Source organism: Lacerta agilis, chromosome 12 (genome assembly GCF_009819535.1).
Source record: "Lacerta agilis isolate rLacAgi1 chromosome 12, rLacAgi1.pri, whole genome shotgun sequence".
NCBI lineage: Eukaryota > Metazoa > Chordata > Lepidosauria > Squamata > Lacertidae > Lacerta > Lacerta agilis.
The window spans coordinates 32,731,210-32,750,207 of NC_046323.1; the positions used below are offsets into that span (position 1 = coordinate 32,731,210).

The 18,998-nt window shown below is 41.1% G+C and overlaps 1 protein-coding gene across 1 annotated transcript in view; it reads left to right on the forward strand.

The window, feature by feature from the left end:
• Nucleotides 1-398: 398 nt before the first annotated feature.
• Nucleotides 399-18,998, forward strand: part of ABCB1 (ATP binding cassette subfamily B member 1) — a 53,199-nt gene continuing 34,599 nt past the window's right edge. The window contains exons 1-8 of the mRNA XM_033165402.1: nt 399-478; nt 1,181-1,278; nt 7,540-7,591; nt 9,657-9,804; nt 12,874-12,949; nt 16,229-16,420; nt 17,318-17,489; nt 18,634-18,758. Of these exons, the coding sequence (XP_033021293.1) occupies nt 1,187-1,278; nt 7,540-7,591; nt 9,657-9,804; nt 12,874-12,949; nt 16,229-16,420; nt 17,318-17,489; nt 18,634-18,758 (857 nt within the window). The 5' untranslated portion in view covers nt 399-478; nt 1,181-1,186. The remainder of the gene's footprint in view (nt 479-1,180; nt 1,279-7,539; nt 7,592-9,656; nt 9,805-12,873; nt 12,950-16,228; nt 16,421-17,317; nt 17,490-18,633; nt 18,759-18,998) is intronic.

Here is an 18,998-nt window from a genome sequence, read left to right on the forward strand (position 1 = left end):
GATTTCCTGTCATTTTATCTCCAATAGTTTACCTATTCTTCCAGCGTTTGTGCTCTGTAACACAAGAGAGTACTTTTAAAACTACCAAAAAAGAGAAAGAATAAAATAGTAGTTTGACACTGATGTTTTGAGAAGCAGATTCTGACCTTATAAAGCATCACGAAAGGGATCTTTATTCAGGTGGAATTACGAGAGAGAGAGAGGTTCCTAAGTGACAGCTCTGGCTGCGTTAAACATTAAGTCTGGAAGGAGGTGGAGTCTCCCGGGGAGTAGGCAAGGTCCAAGGGGAACAGGAACTGCCGGCAAATATCTGTTATAACAAGCATTTGCCTTGTCACTCACTGCTTTATGTAACAGAACAGTAACTTGCCATAGCACCTACCACCCATCATCGGCAGTTTAATTTATAGCTGTTCGCAACTCATAGCTGTTCAACATTTCAGGAAGAAAAGACAGGAAAGAAGAACCCCAACTTTTGGTAAGTCTGCATTTTTCTACTTTTTTCTGAGTTTTGTGCAGTGCTTTTTCTGGGGGGACGCAGGGGTACACATACCCCTAAACATTTTATGCATCTTTGTACTTTTGTCCATTTATTTTATTTATTTTTCCCAATTTGAACTATAAAATGGTTATTTTCTTGAGTCAAAATTAGAGGACCCCTAAACATTTTTTTTAAAGAATAAAAGCACTAGTTTTGTGTATCCTGTATGCTGAAATGCTGTGGTTTTTTTTTTTTTTGGTTTTTTTTAAAAAGCAGAGACTGAGTGTGTGAAAGTGAGAGTGAGAGTGCCAAACTTTTAAATAAAAAACTTTGGTCCTTTTTTTAACTCTGTAATTAATTCCACAAAACTATTTCAACTTGGGATCCAAAATCCATATTAATGTATACCCAAATTTAAATGAAACAACGCAACAGGGTTCGTTTGTTTTTTACTACTCTAGTGAATTTCATGTTACCCCACCTGAGGGCTGTCTAATGTAGCATTTTATTTAAAATAATTACCGTACTGGCTGGTTGTTCTGAATGCTATTTTGGAGAAGGCCATTTGTTTTACAGTAAAAGCATCATTTGCTTGCATGCGTGCGTGCTGTTGTCCCATTAGTTTCATAACTGCATGTTTCTTTAAGATCTAAAGTGGTTTGTAATTTAATTTCCTGAAAGATTCCATTTGCTCATCAGGCACAAATGGCATCAGAGAGCCAAGCAAAGGCAAACATGAACGGAAAGCTTGAAGAGATGGCTGAAAGAAACAATGCTTCTCAAGATGAAAAGAAAAGGTGGGTATTTTCCTGCATTTTCAGTGCATGAGTTTGTCTTGCTTGCTTTATAATGCTTCCTGTTCTTGGAGGAAAACATCACTTAGTTACCTACCGGTATATGCAGCCTTTCAAATGCAACTAGTCTGTTCAAGAAGTTTGCCGGCTGACTCTTGGATTTTAGGGAAGCCGGCAACATTTAATACTTTCTCTTTTGGTCAGGGCCGGATTTAGGTTTGATGGGGACCTAAACTACTGAAAGTAATGGGGCCCTTTATATGCCCAGCTGTCCTTTGTTAACAACAAATTGTCACTGTTTTTTGTGTTTGAATATATGCTATATGGTAATTTATGGACCTAATAGGTATCCAAAGCCATTTGCTAAAATATGTATTTTATCCAAGTAATTGTTGAACTGAAATACAATTAAGAAGAAGTATATTAATAGTGAAATACAATTAAGCAGTATAATAATAGTGAAATAATTATTAAGCTCTAACTTTAAATGATTGGGGGCCCATTACTTACATAATAGGAGCCTACACAAAACAATGTTGCTGAATGTAGGTTTTATTTTATTTGGTTTTCCCCCCTTATATTTTGGAAATGTACACCCAGTTTTTTCCCCTTTAATTTTTTTGGGCGCCCCCAAGAGAGTGGGGCCCTAAGTTTTAGCTTGTTTAGCTTGTACGTAAATCCAGAACTGCTTCCTGTTCATGGAGGAAAACATCACTAAGTTATACACAGCCTTTCAAATGCAACTACCAGTAGTCTGTTCAAGTTATTTGCTGGCTGACTCTTGGATTTTAGGGAAGCCAGCAACATCTAATACTGTATCTCTTTTGGTGTATCTCTGCATTGATTTGTGATATGTAGACATGGTAGACTAATATATTGCCTTCTTAAAACAAAAACAAAAACAAAAATTCCTTCCAGTAGCACCTTATTAGTAGCTTTACTGTCTGTTCACTTTTTTTTTCAAAAAAGTGAAATGTTTATTACATTGTTTGTTTGTCAAAATTAAGGATAGAGGTTAAATCCTGTTCATATTTAAAGGCAAACTTAACAAATTGCATTTTCCAAAACAGTATGTGAAGCATCCTTTGAAATTCATACTTCTCTGAATTTTACAATCTAATTCTCCATCCTTCTAATCCGTAGAAGAATTGATTAGAGCAAAGGCATAGATAGGTGAAAATAACATACACTTGTCAGTATTGTAATGTCTCATTCTCACATTGCATAATGTTGCGGGTTGCCTTTAATTACTTAATTGATGCATGAGTATGGGAACTATTTAAATGTCTCCTCCCTCTCTCTTTTTTACCCCTCTGCTGAAGAAGATGGATGTGAGAGTTGTCTTGTTGTTTTGTTATTTGCTTTATAAATAAAACCTTAGATGTTACTTTCCAACCACAGTTGCTTCTGCTGCACTTTGCTGTAAAAGGCTGAGTTTGCTATCTGCAAATGGGCTTTTAATGCTCACAACACTAATATAATATATTAGGAAAAACTCCCAACAAGAAATGTGTGCGTTAGGAGAAATTCATCCTACGATGCTGACAAATTTTCATATTTTTTTTAAAAGGCAAAAATCATAAATTGCTATGGAAATGTGCACAACTGAATTTAAGATTGGATAAATGCGAAACAGAAAACCCAAACTGACTAATTTGCCCATCCCTAGTAAAAATTACATTTTTTGTTTTTTGTTTAAAACCACAATACAGTAAACATTATTTAAAATACAGCAACCTAGAAACAGTTCTGACATTATATATTGGCATGTTCTTTTTTGACTCCTTTTTCACAAGGCCTTGGGGCCATTACAAATATATTTACAATTCTGAATCTTTGCATCACTATCTTGATTAATTCAGGAAGCTTGAAACCACATTTGGCACTTTGCCAGCCATGTATGAATTTCCTCAGATTTTACTAAAAACAACAACAAAAAACCCTCCTTACAAATCATAATGGGTGGTTATAGGCAGATGTTCAGCAGTTGTACCTTATCCCATCATTGCCACTAACTGCTAGGAGAAAGCTTCACCTGCTGCATTACTTTCTAGTGGTACTGTCTAGCTCTTAAAAACACAAGCCTGTTGGGAGACAAGACATCACACGTCAATTATGTTGCTCTATTGTGTTCTCACACTAAAAAAATAATGTACCGGGTAGGTGTTTGCTGCAATGCAAAGCGGGTCATGTTAACCTTTTAGGAAGCTTCATGGCTAGTTTCGTGTGGGAGGGGAAATCAAGGACAAATTGCCAAGCATGCAGGTGAGTAAGGATTGTGCTGTGAAGATTCCCATTGTTGTAACGTGGGAATCGTGATTCAGCAAGTGATTTCAGCTCTGACAGAGCAGGCAGGAGACAGCTTCTTCATGTAACACTCTTTATTCAGACAAACAAGACTGGGGAACTGAGGAGAGGGAGATACATTTATAGGGACAGTAGAGGATACATTTTGCAGGCAACAATCTCAAGCAATCACAAAGCTGCCTTTTGGTGGGAACCAATAAGACTGAGGATGCAAATACAGCAACTTGAATGAACCAATAGTAGCTGTTCCTTCTGGAACAGGAAGGCAGTTACTTTCCCCTAATGTGAATACCGACAATAATAATACAGATATTATAACCCTTGAATCAATACACAACACCCATCTCACTTTCTTGTGGGTCCCAAATGCCTTCAGAGCCCCAGTGCCCTCTAATGTTTAGGGCTCTTCTCATTTCCAGGCACCATTTCCTTTTTTCAGCTGTAACCTCTAAATTTACCACAGGTGATGCTATTTCCCCTTATTCCTGTCACAGTCAGCATCTTGTTCTCAGCTGCTGTTACTTTCCCTCATCTCCCCACCCTGTTTACTTCCAGGGCCTCTGCTTACCGGTATTCTTCCTCAGGTACACTCACTCACATATTCCCCTTCATTTCCCTTTCTCCATGGCTGGAATCCACACCCAAAGCCCCTCTGGCCCCACCTTATCCTCCACAAGGCATCTTCAGCATGGTCTCCCTGCTTCGTTGATTTCAGTACGGCTGGACCACCAACACCTCAGTATGCTAAAAAGGAAGTCTCCCTGATCCCTCCTCATATACACATTTTCTTTTCCATATCTATCATATATCAAATGGAGGGGGAACTGATTAGATGTGTTTGGATCGGTTCATAAATAGTCACATCCACACCATACATTTATTAGAGTTCTCCTAGACCCCTTTCCCAGTCTTGGCATCCCTCAAAGAGTCATGGGGAGCTGTAGCTCTTAAAGGGGTCTCTTGACAACACTCAGTACCCTTAACAAATTACTGGGTACTTTGGGTGAAGTCATGTCTGCTAAAGTGGTATAAGACTGCTTGAAGCATATGGTATGCCATGGATGTGCTCATAATTCTAACCAACTCTGGTTCAGAATTATGACAAGCAAGTGAGGCTCACATGCTCTCCCTTCCCCTTTTTGCCCAAGGAGAAGATGTTTAAAGCTTCCTTTTGCTCTTTGGAATACATTTCGGGGTCCTGTTATGTCTGAATAGGTTACATCAGAATATAACAATCCAGGATCAAAACTGTGGTTTCAAATCCTGGTATAAATAATTGTGGTTTGGACAAACCATGCTGTCGTCTGCATACAGCTGTAATGGGAAACCGTGATTTGTTTGAAATAGCAAAACAGATGCTGTAAACACATACGATAATATAAATATGCAAAGTTCAGCCTAAAAGAAAAAGACAGATGAGAAGAGGAAAAATGAGAGATGAGAACTAAACTGAGAGATTAGATTATCGGGGCCAAGGTGTATGTGCTAGTGAGATATATGGCTGCCATCTAAAATGTATAAACCAGGCTTCCTCAACCTCAGCCCTCCAGATGTTTTTGGCCTACAACTCCCATGATCCCTAGCTAGCAGGACCAGTGGTCAGGGATGATGGGAATTGTAGTCTCAAAACATCTGGAGGGCCGGGGTTGAGGAAGCCTGGTATAAACTAACTAGGACCAATATTTGTTGAATGCTTTGTAGAATGCTTGTAATCATGTGTCTTCTCCAAAAAGAAAACAATGCCCAACCTGAAGAATATGGAGCAGATGATTCAGCAGGGGAAACACAGCCCAGAATAAGTAAGGAGGCAATACAAGAATACTTGGCTAGTTTAGATGTATTCAAGTCTCCAGGGCCAGATGAACTACATCCTAGAGTATTAAAAGAACTGGCAGAGGTGATTTCAGAACCACTGGCAGTAATCTTTGAGAATTCCTGGAGAACAGGCGAAGTGCCAGCAGACTGGAGGAGGGCAAATGTTGTCCCTATTTTCAAAAAGGGGGAAAGAGAAGACCCAAACAATTACCGCCCAGTCAGCCTGACATCAATACCAGGAAAGATTCTAGAGCAGATCATTAAGCAAACGGTCTGTGAGCACCTAGAAAGGAACGCTGTGATCACTAAAAGTCAGCATGGGTTTCTGAAAAAATAAGTCATGTCAGACCAATCTGATCTCATTTTTTGACAGAATTACAAGCCTGGTAGATGAAGGGAACGCTGTGGATGTAGCCTATCTTGATTTCAGCAAGGCCTTTGACAAGGTGCCTCATGATGTTCTTGTAAAGAAGCTGGTAAAATGTGGGCTGGACAAGGCTACCATTCAGTGGATTTGTAACTGGCTGGCCGAACACAAAGGGTACTCATTAACGGCTCCTCTTCATCCTGGAGAGAAGTGACTAGTGGGGTGCCACAGGGTTCTGTCTTGGGCCCAGTCTTATTCAACATCTTTATCAATGACTTGGATGATGGGCTTGAGAGCATCCTGATCAAGTTTGCAGATGACACCAAATTGGGAGGGGTAGCTAATACCCCTGAGGACAGGATCACAATTCAAAATGACCTTAACAGATTAGAGAACTGGGCCAAAGCAAACAAGATGAATTTTAACAGGGATAAATGTAAAGTACTACACTTGGGCAAAAAAAATGAAAGGCACAAATACAGGATGGGTGACACCTGGCTTGAGAGCAGTACGTGTGAAAAGGATCTAGGAGTCTTGGTAGATCATAAACTTGACATGAGTCAACAGTGTGATGCAGCAGCTAAAAAAGCCAATGCAATTCTGGGCTGCATCAATAGGAGTATAGCATCTAGATCAAGGGAAGTAATAGTACCACTGTATTCCGCTCTGGTCAGACCTCACCTGGAATACTGTGTCCAGTTCTGGGCACCACAGTTCAAGAAGGATACTGACAAGCTGGAACGTGTCCAGAGGAGGGCAACCAAAATGGTCAAAGGCCTGGAAACGATGCCTTATGAGGAACGGCTTAGGGAGCTGGGTATGTTTAGCCTGGAGAAGAGAAGGTTAAGGGGTGATATGATAGCCATGTTCAAATATATCAAAGGATGTCATATAGAGGAGGGTGAAAGGTTGTTTTCTGCTGCTCCAGAGAAGCGGACACGGGGCAATGGATTCAAACTACAAGAAAGAAGATTCCACCTAAACATTAGGAAGAACTTCCTGACAGTAAGAGCTGTCCGACAGTGGAATTTGCTGCCCAGGAGTGTGGTGGAGTCTCCTTCTTTGGAGGTCTTTAAGCGGAGGCTTGACAGCCATCTGTCAGGAATGCTTTGATGGTGTTTCCTGCTTGGCAGGGGGTTGGACTGGATGGCCCTTGTGGTCTCTTCCAACTCTATGATTCTATGATTCTATGATTCTATGTGTAATTTTTGACTTGCCACTGCTGTTCATTTAATATGTTCTGAGGCAATTCGGGGGGGAAATGTTGTGCAGAAATGACATGCAAATAAACCGATGACGAAATCTCATAAACTCTGGTGCAATCCCAGGATTCAGGAGCAGCCCGATTCAGTTCAGATGTTTTGATGGATACCTGTTTCAGTTGGGAAAAGCCTTAAATCCCCCTGAGAATACACACCCCTAGTATAATGTTGCCAGCACTGCTGTGCTAGTTTGAAATCCTATGTCAACCCAAAATTACAGTGCTCCCAATTCTGAGGAGCAGAAAGGGATTTTAGATTTTGTATTTTAATGCCTGCACTTACTGGTGTCTGGTCATAATTTGGTGGTGAGATCAGACTGACTTAAGAGATGTTGCATGCACACACATTTTAAAGGGGGCTCTAGAAATAGCTGTAAAATGCATCACACAAAAAGAAATGCAATTTACTTTTATTTTATGCCTTCAAGGGAAAATTGTGTTTTAGTTTATTGTTAATGGTTAAACTTGGTTCTTCTCTGAAATCTCATAAAGGTATTTATTATTTGTTCAGCAGTAAAGAAAAGCCAAGCAAAGAGAAGCCTAAGAAGGTCAGCCCATTTACGATGGTAAGCTCTGATCCATGTGTATATTGTACTGTACTTCAACTGACGCACACTTCTACAGGCCCATTGCAGATGTAGCACTGGTGATCTTCTAAAAGATAAGAGATCAACTGTAGACTCTCACCTCTTTTTTTCTCACGTGCAAATTTCACCCCTTATTCTCTTATCAGCATTAATTATGTGGTGCAGTGTAACACCTTCACCAGTGTTAAGTATGAAACAAACAAAAAAATTCTTTCCAGTAGCACCTTAGAGACCAACTAAGTTTGTTCTTGGTATGAGCTTTCGTGTGCATGCACACTTCTTCAGATACACAGTGTTAAGTATGGTTAGCTTATTTTAACCAGGATCTGCAGAGTCTGTTAAACACTAATTAGGGTAAGGCTTTATGGTTGAATTAAGGCTGTGTGCACATTGCATGCTTAAAACACAGCAAGGCTGTTCTTTTTCTCAATTAGGATTGAAGCTCATTTGGAGGGAAAGACATCAAATTGCAGTATTTCTGTTAGAAACAACAGGAGTGATATTGGTTGTGCATAACCTTATGTGTATACCACTTCCGAAAGCGGCTGTGGGAGCACACTATATGCAGAGTAAACAAGAATGTGTACACAACATAGTTAGTCTTGATGCTGATGTAATGCTATCGAAAGAAAGAAATAGTTTACATCGAGAGGCAAGGATATGGTAGTGAATGGCTGCATAATATTTGCACTAGGCTATTGTGTCAAATATTAAATCTATCTTAGATGAGTAATGACACAGGCATGACTGATTGCTATCCATAGGGTGCTTATGTTAGGAAACATCAGCCCTAAAGAACATCTTCATTTGCATAGAAATGTGCATTTGTTCAACTCACTATAGTACTGGAAGCCTTCATTTTTATCCCATCCCATTTCCTGATGCCAAAGCCTTATTTCTTAAACTGGTGCAAATCAACAGCTCAAGATTCTGCAACCTCCCAAAATGACATCCCACAACTATGTTACGAGTAGAGTGCAGTTTGGCAATTCCAGTTGTTAAATGTATGCGACATTAATTTGTCAGATCAGGCAGCACAAACACCAACAAACTATTGAGTCAACTATTTGCCAGACCTATATTGTGAGTATTGCGTTCAGTTCTGCACCTTGAGATCAGTGTGGATGAATTGGAAGGGGTTCTGAGGAGGACATCAAAGATGGTCGCGGGACTGAAAGCTTGTTCTATGTAGAAAGTTTGAAGGAACTTGGGATTTAGCTTGGAGAACAGAAGACTGAGGAGGGAACCTGAAGAGCGGTCATGTTCTTTTCTTTAATAATAAAAACCCAAGAAAAACAACAAAAATTAGCTCATTAACAGCAATGCATCCATATTAGTTTATGCATACAGACTGATACATGCCATCTGAATGTCTGACTAGGGGAAGCTGAGGGGGTGCTGCTGACCACTGGAATCCCCTGCTTTTAGACTCACAGAATTATAGAGTTGGAAAGGACCACGAGGAGCATCTAGTCCAACCCTCTGCAATGCAGGAACATTTTGCCTAACAAAATATTTGGCTTGTTGGATGATGGCAAAGAGGAAGAGAGGAACCCCAATGCCTGAAGCTGGCCCTGTTTTAGCAAGCAGCCCATCTCTCCTATTTGTCGAAAGCATAGATGGTTTAGATATTTTCTGACATGGACATACCCACCCCACCAGCATCTTAACAGCACATCTTCTGCACAAAGCAGAATACCAAAGCTCTCATGCTACATTGGGCCATTTTTAGTTGCATTCCCCCTCTTGCCAAAGTACTTGTTCACAACCAATAGGAAAACCCATATTTCAGCTACCTCAGGAGCATAGGGAACTACCAGGAGTGCCCCATCAGAGGATCTCAAGTCATCAAGGTAGAACAATGCCACAGTTCTGTACTTGATTTAAAGCCAGTGAGAAAGAATGGGGGGGGGGAATCAGTAGATTTCTCTTGTGATTTTGTGTTATCTGTGAAATACTGACACAAGCAAATGTTTGTTTTATGTGCTTCGTTAAATGCACTTTACTTAAGACACTGCATGTGGATTTTTTTGTTTGTTTTCAGTTTCGTTACGCTGACTGCTTGGATAAGTTGCTGATGATATTAGGCACCATCATGTCAGCCCTTCATGGAGCCTCCCTTCCTCTCATGATGATTGTTTTCGGAGGCATGACAGACAGCTTTGTTAATTCAGCAAAAGATTTCCCTATGGGTAAGTGCTATCTTAGGGAGCAATCATTTTTGAAGTTTTCATATAGTAAATGTGTTTTTCTGTTGTTTTTTCTATTAAAAAAAGATTTTAACCTGGCAACTTTGGATATAAAACTGGGAGAAAATAAATAATTCGCTAAGGATATAAGAAGCCAGAAAAGCTTCCTCGGGGCTCTGACTTCCCAGCTGCATCTGAGAAAAAGAAACAGGGAATTCTTGCTTCAGCTCGTTCTTTGGTTCCGTCAGCCTTCAATGACTTTGTCCCCTGTGTGTCTTTTGTACTGAAATTTCCATCAGTCCCAGCTAGCACCATCAGGCTGGCCTAGGTCTAACCTTGCCACCTGTTTCTGCTGACTAGGCAAACTCCCCGTCCTGCTTTCTTCCCTTCAAGATTGGCTTGACATATTGAAAGGGGAAATGGCCAATGGCTATGGGCTACTTTACAAAATAAGAAACAGTATCACACTTATAGTTAAGTGTACGTAGTTACGCTCTTAAGGCAGGTGCTCATCAATTGCCCTGAACAACTACAGTTCATTAGGTACATTTTTAGGGCATGTTTAAGGATGCACATTTGCTTAGAAGTCTAACTGAATTTGATTAAACGAATGTCTGATTAAAATGTAAGACTGGACTGCATGCTCCATTTATTCCGTGGGAATGACATATCTTAACACTTTCAGAACTAAGCTCATATTCATTGCAGTAGCCAACAGAACCTGTTACTTGGTTGTATATAAGTATTTAATCAACTTACAGTATCTTGAAATAAAAGAGAAGTGCCCCTGTTCTAAAGTCCTGCAATCTACAGTCTGAAAGTGTGCACAAACTGTTCTCTTTTATACCATACTGGGGTGTGGAAAGCTGTTTCTTAATATAGCTAACTGCTTATTTTGTTAAGGCAGTGAATCTTTTGAATTATATTGGTTTCTCTGGAAGCCTCTCTCCAAGGAGAATATCTAGCCAAAATGCTAATAGCTTGCAATTGAAGTCTATTCATATCAAACTCATAAGAGAGTTTATTGGGAGATGGAGCAGTCATTCCCTTAATTAAGCTCTTAAGGAAGAAACAGCATCTTTAGCATTGATTTAATGAGAAGATGGAACTAGAGTGTGCATTCTGTTAATAAAGCCCTTGAAGAGAACAAGAAGTTTAATTTGCACTGATTTAATGAAAAGGTGGCACCTAGGGGCGTATTTAGTGTTCTTTTCTCATATTTTGGTCTTTGTTACTTACCCTAATTTCCCTTTCTCATCTGTAGTCCTCTAGAAAATGTAACTTAAAAAAAAATCTAACTATGTTAATTACATTGAAAAATGACCTGTCCAAGGTTCTTGCTTTGTAATCTTGAATTCAGTGTCTTAAGAAATTATTTTAGTTATTTAAATGCAAAGACTGAATTAGAGGGCCCTAATAACTCAAGTAAATGATGCAGAACAACAAAGAGGCTCAAAGTGCTTTTTAAAGAAGGCATTTAACCCAACTTACTTTATTATTATTATTATTATTATTATTATTATTATTATTATTATTATTATTATTAAAAAACAGCATTACTTAGTTACACACACCACTGCTTATTTAGTACCTACTTATTTATGAATCAGTTCCTGTAATGATAAGTGTGTATTTCTTTTCTTACATATTATATATATCCTTTATATGCAACTCGTGGTGGCTTATATAGAGTTCCTAGATGCCTCCCGGGGACACGGGTGGCGCTGTGGTCTAAACCACAGAGCCTAGGGCTTGTCGATCGGAAGGTCGGCGGTTCGAATCCCCGTGACAAGGTGAGCTCCCGTTGCTCTGTCCCAGCTCCTACCCACCTAGCAGTTCGAAAGCATGTCAAGTGCAAGTAGATAAATAGGTACCACTCCAGTGGGTAGGGAAACGGTGTTTCCGTGTGCTGCTCTGGTTCACCAGAAGTGGATTGGTCATGTTGGCCACATGAACTGGAAGCTGTACGCCGGCTCCCTCAGCCTACAGAGCGAGATGAGTGCCCCAACCCCAGAGTCGTCTGTGACTGGACCTAACGGTCAGGAGTACCTTTACTTTTACCTAGATGCCTCCCCATCCTGGCATTGGCCAGACCCAGGCTCGCTTTGCTTCAGCAAGGTGTTTGCTTCATGTACCTTTGCACCGTGTCTTGAAACCACTTATCTTTATAGCTGATCAATTGTCTAGCTGATCTTACAGTTCTTTGACTCAACTGACCTCTTCCTTTGGAAACCATGCTGTCTTGGTTTCAAGCAAAAGCACTGCAGAATAGGAACCATGGGATTTCACTATGTTTGGGGTCTCTAACGTGGTGACGATGGGCACCATGCTGGTTTGAGGAACCCCTCCCCATTAATGCTAAGGTTTGCAGTCACTTCCAATTAGGGTGGTTGTTTGGTTGAGGGGTGTCATTTACTTTTTTCTCTCTGATTTGTTTTGGGGTGCAAATAGTTGTTTTGCCTGTTGGTGGTGTTTTTTTGGGGGGGTGCGGAATGTTTTAAGCACCACCTGTTTTTCTATGGTGAACTGGGTGTTTTGTGGTGCCCCTAGCAGTTTTCTAGGGGGAATTCCCAATGTGCCCAGGTGTCCAAGTAGGCTAGGAGCCCCTTCACTATGGGATTGGAAAATAGCTGGAGTTGTGCAGTATTTGAAATAACACTCCTGATAAATTAACCAAAGGAGCTGCTAAGGTGATAACTGTGACTGAGTGGATATATCAAATTCAGCTTTAACTTTTTTTTTCTCTCAGAAGGACCTTGCATTCACGTTCAGCTAGAAAAAGTAAATCAGTTTCCAGGAGGAGGAGAGGGAACAGCCAGAAAGGAGGGCAGCCTGAGACATTCATCCAGATATGAGCGAATGACATCAGTGGGGCTTTGCAACTGTTTTGAGGTCCTAAAAGTAAAGTGACTGACAAGTGTGGCTTGGATCATGGTCTTTCATGGATGGGAAATAGGCTGAGCTGCACCAAACAATGAGCAAAAATGAGTTGGTCATGTGATAGTGCTATCTTTAACAATAATCACTTAACCTTTTTTCCCATTTCCTCCCATTTAGTTAATATATCTTTAGGTAATATATCTTCAGATAATATATCTTTCCCTATTATTTCTCGGAATAACGAAAGCCTGCAAGAGCAAATGACAAGGTACCATTTTATTTTATTTTTTAAGGAATTTTGATCATTACATATATTTTGTGTATATTTTGTTCCATATCTCAGATGTCCCTTAATATAACAAGGCAGGTGGTGTAAGCCTGGATACAGTATGGCAGTAGTCTGAAAGTCAGCTTATGGTCTGAATACTGTTTTAACAGGTATAAAAAAAAATCTTAACAGTTGCTTGAAGGAATCGGGCTGACCCTCAGATATTTTGCTGTCTGTGGCAGCTGTGCCCTTCATCCCCTCTCCATGAATAGAAGTTGGGTAGATCAATACACTGGCAACAAGAATGCACCTTCCACCACACCTGTGGACAACAGGCTAGCATAAGGAGTATAGGGCAGGCCAGATGGTACTCACAACTCTGCCCCCTTTCGGTACCTCACTGCCATTGCCTCCCCTTCCTAGCATCTGCTGCTTGAGGCAACAGCCTCACTCCACCTAATGGTAGGGCCATCCCTGGTAGACCTTTATGACTGTACTGCAGTCCTGAGAACGGTGCCTGCATGGGTGTGGTGGGAGGAAAACATTCCTGTGCAGAAAAATGCCGCTACCAGCCAGGAGAACTCCAGCATGGTCACAGAACATAGTGTGGTAATCCTATTTTTAAATATATTATGACTCCCATGTTGAGCACTGGCTCAGGGAAGTTTTCCACATGGCTGGAGTAACATGTAAAACAGTTAAAGCCTGTTAAGCTCTCCTTTCCCATTTCTTCTTCCTTTTTGCCTTTCGCCCTCTCCCTTCCAGTTAACTTGTAACTTTGGTTAGGAATGTGAATACAAGCCATAATGCTAATGTGGCATAACTCATTTCATTACATAGTTGAAACTTTGGCCTCATGAAGGCCTAGCCCGTATGTACAAAGGGCAGAATGCATCCTGGATGAAAGCCTGAACTTGTTTGCTTCTGAAATCAATCTATCATTGCAAGCACAATAAATTATGTTTCCTATGATAGGAGAAAAAAAGAAAAGCCCAAGTGATTTCACAAGCACAAAAGACTAAGAGTTGAAAAATGTGTAGGCTTGTCACTGTACGTGTTAAGTAGGCATGCCATTTCCTTCACATGCTCTGTCAAAACCTCACCTTTCAATGAGGACATCTCACTACAATGAACTCTTGCTGTCTTGTACCTTAGTTGCTTGAATATTTATATTGTGTTATTTATGTATGCTTAAACAGGGGTGGCAAAGTTTTTGAGGCAATGCGAACCAGGCCACCCCCCCCCGATGACCCCATCTCTGCCCACCAAGGGCCATGTCAGCCACTTGGACTCCCCCTGTGCAAGAGGACAAGTGGGTCAGCGCAGCCCTGCTTTGCTGCGGTGGAGGTGGGATTGCCCTGGTGGCGTTAGCACTGAGGGCTGGGCTGGTGCCTCTTGCCCGCCCCAGGATCCAGCAACTGATGCTATGCCACTGCAGTGTGGTGTAGTAGTTAAGAGCAGTAGACTCGTAATCTGGTGTACCGGGTTCGCGTCTCCGCTCCTCTACATGCAGCTGCTGAGTGACCTTGGGCTAATCACACTTCTCTGAAGTCTCTCAGCCCCACTCACCTCACAGAGTGTTTAATTGTGGAGGAGGAAGGGAAAGGAGAATGTTAGCCGCTTTGAGACCCCTTCGGGTAGTGATAAAGCGGGATATCAAATCCAAACTCCTCTTGCTCTTCCTCCTCTTCCTCCTCCTCCTCCTCTTCTTCAGCAAAGGTATTGTTTCAAAGCCCCCCCAACTTTTCCCCATAAACTCAACTCCAGTGAACCTCTACTCTACCCTATAAAAAAGCATTATTCAAAATATAATGACCCACTAGCACAATAAAATAGCACAATAAAATTTGGAACAGTAACAGTTAACAGTTATTCAAAATCCAATTAAAGCTATTTTGCTTAATTAACAATTATGATAATTAATTCAACAACAATGGTATCGCTGGTAGTCAGTGATACCAGCTTTTCAAAGTCTCTTAATCATAATCCAATTCCCCACGCTTCTCCTTTGCCTCTTAGTGCAACAAGCTAAGATCACTGAAAGGAAAGTAACAGTTAATGTTAGATGTTATGGTTTTGAATAAGTTGATAGAGATAAGATAAGATGTTAGTTGAAGATTAAGAATAATGGTGAATGAGTGTTAAAATAGTTACAAAGTTACTAAAGTAAATTAGAAATGAACGCAGAAGAGAGAACGTGAGGAAGTCCCCCAAGTAAGATTTGAAATAAGGCTATAATAATTAGATTGGTGTATTACTGTGTTTTGGTGGGGTGATAGGTATGTATTAGTTTTATTTGATTGTTACTTGTATTTTGTGGTGTGTTTGTTTTTATATGTAGAATGTATGCTTTTTATTTGTTGTTTTGTGTGGAAATACCAATAAATTTTATATATATAAAAAAAGGAAAGTAACAGTTAATGACATGAGGGCGGGGGGGAGAGGGGGGGCAAGCTTCTTGTTTGGAGGGGGGGTTTACTCCCTTTCGCCCCCTTCTGGAGCCACCCTTGGAAGTACACCTTCAATTAACACACATTTAAACTATGGAAACTGCTACTATAAAATGTCGTGATTAAAACTGCCATCCTAACTCTATTTACCTGGGAGTAAACCCCACTGAATTCAATAGGACTTAATTCTCAGTAGGCATGATTAGGGTTGCACTGATAGTTGGCAAACTCAACCTCAAATGGCATGGAAAGGGAATTGGAGAAATTCATGGCGGATCATGTTCGCAATGGCTCTAGTCATGAGTGAATGACTGTGTTATCTGCAGTATAGAATACCAGGTGGTGGGTACCCAGCTTCTGAGAGCCAGAACGGTGTGATGATTAAGAGTGCTGGAGACAAGTGTTCAAATTCCCACTCGGCTGCGAAGCTTACTGGGTGACCTTGGGACAGCCACCATCTCTTAGTCTAACCTATCTCATAGGGATGAAAGGGGGGGGGGAGGAGAACCATGGAGGAAAAAGTGGTATATACAGTAAATGTAAAAAATAAAGTAGTAATAATAATAATTAATAATAAAACTATCACTTCCCTGTCCTGCTTGTGGAATTCCCATAGGCACTTTAGTTGGCCATAGGGGGCAGGAGGAGATGCTGGACTAAATCGTGATAGGCTGCAGCATCGAGACAACCATTTTAGCTGTGCATAATGAATATATTTTCTCCTTTATACTCACAAATGAAAAAGATTCTTCCCCAAGACCATTTTGTGATGCTAAAGACTTGCACGGGTGCCCTTCTTGAACTTGCCTCTGCAACATTGTGCTTTCAGACATGCATACTATTACTCAGGAATAGGAGCTGCTGTCCTTATTGCTGCCTATGCTCACATTGCATGCTGGACAGTGGCAGCCGGCCGCCAGGTCAAGAGAATTAGGCAACGCTTTTTCCATGCTGTCATGCGGCAAGAAATTGGATGGTTCGATGTAAATGATGTTGGGGAATTGAATACTCGTCTTATAGAGTGAGTATATCTATTTAATACTTGGCTGGGGTATTTTTCTTCAACAGAAAACCAAATTTTAATTCTGTTACTGGCTTGATTAATCCACGTAAAAAAAATTGTGCTCGTTCCAGAAGCTGCAGTTAGTGCAGAACGCAGTGGCACAATTGCTGATCAGAGTGAAACTTTGCTAGCGTATAGCACCTGTGCTCACCTGGTTTCTAATCTGCTATAGGGCGAAGTCCAAGTATATGAAGCCCTTAACAACTTTGTGACTGTTGCATTGGATTCCTCTGTTCTGCAGCATTAAAATGCACCTGTCTGCTAGCACAAGGGCCTTTGCATTAGGAAGGTAGGGAGCTGCTTTATACTGAGTCCATGTAGCTCAATCTTGTCTACACTGACAGGCAGCAGCTCTCCAGGGTCTCCCAGTCCTACCTGGAGATGCCAGGGATTAAACCTGGGACCTCCTGCATGAAAAGCAGACATTCTACCACTATGACCCTTCCCTTCTAGTAGATAGAGAATGCTGGATACAGCCCCGTGTCCCAAAGGCCAGTCCATAATAATGCTACTGGTGTCAACTGTGGAAGTATATTGTTAGTTCATTGAAGATTATGCTGCGATAAACCTGCCGTTAAAGTGTCCCATGACTCTTGTAAAATATCCACATAGATCTGAAAGGCTTTGCAAAAAGGGAAGGGGATCAGAATAAAAATAATTATTTGTTTGCTTTCGATGAAAACCTGTAGCATTGGTATCCATATCTCTGGGGCTAAATGAATATTTTGTAGCATTTGAGTTGTGAATTCAGAACTATGCAGTAGCAGCGTAACAGGAATACCTTGTAGAAATGCATCTTGTTGGTTTTTCTGACCTAAATTTTGCCCTAATCGGTTTACCTTGATTTGTTTTTAGTGATGTCTCCAAGATCAACGAAGGAATTGGTGACAAAATGGCAATGCTGATTCAGGGAGTAGCTACGTTTCTAACAGGATTCATAGTCGGGTTTGCTAAAGGATGGAAATTGACTCTTGTAATACTTGCGGTCAGTCCTGTTCTGGGGCTCTCAGCTGCACTCTGGGCAAAGGTGGGTATAATTTTACTGAAATGCTAGGATACCATGCACAATAAGTATTGTTCAGTTATGAAAACACGACTCTGGCTACCTCTAAAACTTGGCTTCCCATGGCTTTTGTGTTGAGCAGAGATAACTAAGGTCAGCGAGTGCTTTTATCTTTCTGGCAAGGTTCTTTGATTCCTCATAACATCAGGTTAGCCCAGAAGCCACGTTCCCTTCTGGGCAACATTCGGAGAGATGACAGTGGGGGTGAGGCAAACATGGATGAAGCAATGGATGTGAATGTTGACCTTAGTTTCTGCTCACACACCACTCTATCCTTTGTCCAGACAAGCAAGAGGCATTGTCAAAGTTCAACGCCACATTTCAGCTATGCAAAACCTTTTTTGATGCAAAGCAAGACCAGTGAGGGGTGTGGCCTGGAGAGAGGTAGGGCACTGTGGGGATGGTTCTGAGGGCCAGTTAGGGAGGCTTGGCCCCTAGGCCTGAGTTTCTCTACCCATGACCTAGATCGGGGTTACCCAAACTTGAGTCTCTCCAGCTGCTTTGGGACTACAGTTCCCATCATCCCTAACCACAGGTCCTGCGAGCTAGGGGTGATGGGAGTTGTAGTTGAAAAACAGTTGGAGACCCCAAATTTTGGAATGCCTGACCTAGATCATTTCCCACAATATGTACATGTCCACAACACCACCATCACATGAATAGCAGGTATTTTTGAGGGTGAAGCTTTTCGGGGGGGGGAGTATTGAGTGACTGGGTATTGCCTGTGTGGTCTCTCCATTGTTGGCCCCTGCTTTGTGAATATTAGAATATGCAGAGACACAGATTCTTGACCACTGTATTACACCATGATTGTCTTGGAGTGTTGTTTTATTTAATAGGGAAGTATGTGTTTCTGTGCACTGCTCTGGTTTCGCCAGAAGCGGCTTAGTCATGCTGTCCACATGACCCAGAAAAACTGTCTGCGGACAAACGTTGGCTCCCTCACCAGTAAAACGAGATGAGCACCGCAACCCCAGAGTCGTTCGCAACTGGACTTAACTGTCAGAGGTCCTTTACCTTTTTTATAGGGAATGGAAAAGAAGCAAGTGCCTCACACACAATTGTATTGGATCATAGCATTGAAATTGGTAATGTCTCTATCTCACAGGTCCTTACTGCTTTCACCAACAAGGAACTTGCTGCATATGCAAAAGCTGGATCTGTTGCTGAGGAGGTTCTCTCATCAATTAAGACAGTGATGGCTTTTGGAGGACAGAAGAAAGAAATTGAGAGGTCAGGTTACATTTTGTGGTCACTGGCTATAGATATACACCTGGATTATTTTGTATTTGACCTTTTCCAAACCTAGGGTTGCCATTCGTGTGGAATTTCCCAGACATTTGGAAGCAGTGACTGGATGGAAATTGCTAAAAAAATTATGGGAAAATCCAGACATATGGCAACCCATGTCGGCAGTGTCATTTTTGGTATTTTTCTTTAAAATAGCTCAAAAGCTGCTTCTTTCTTTTCTGC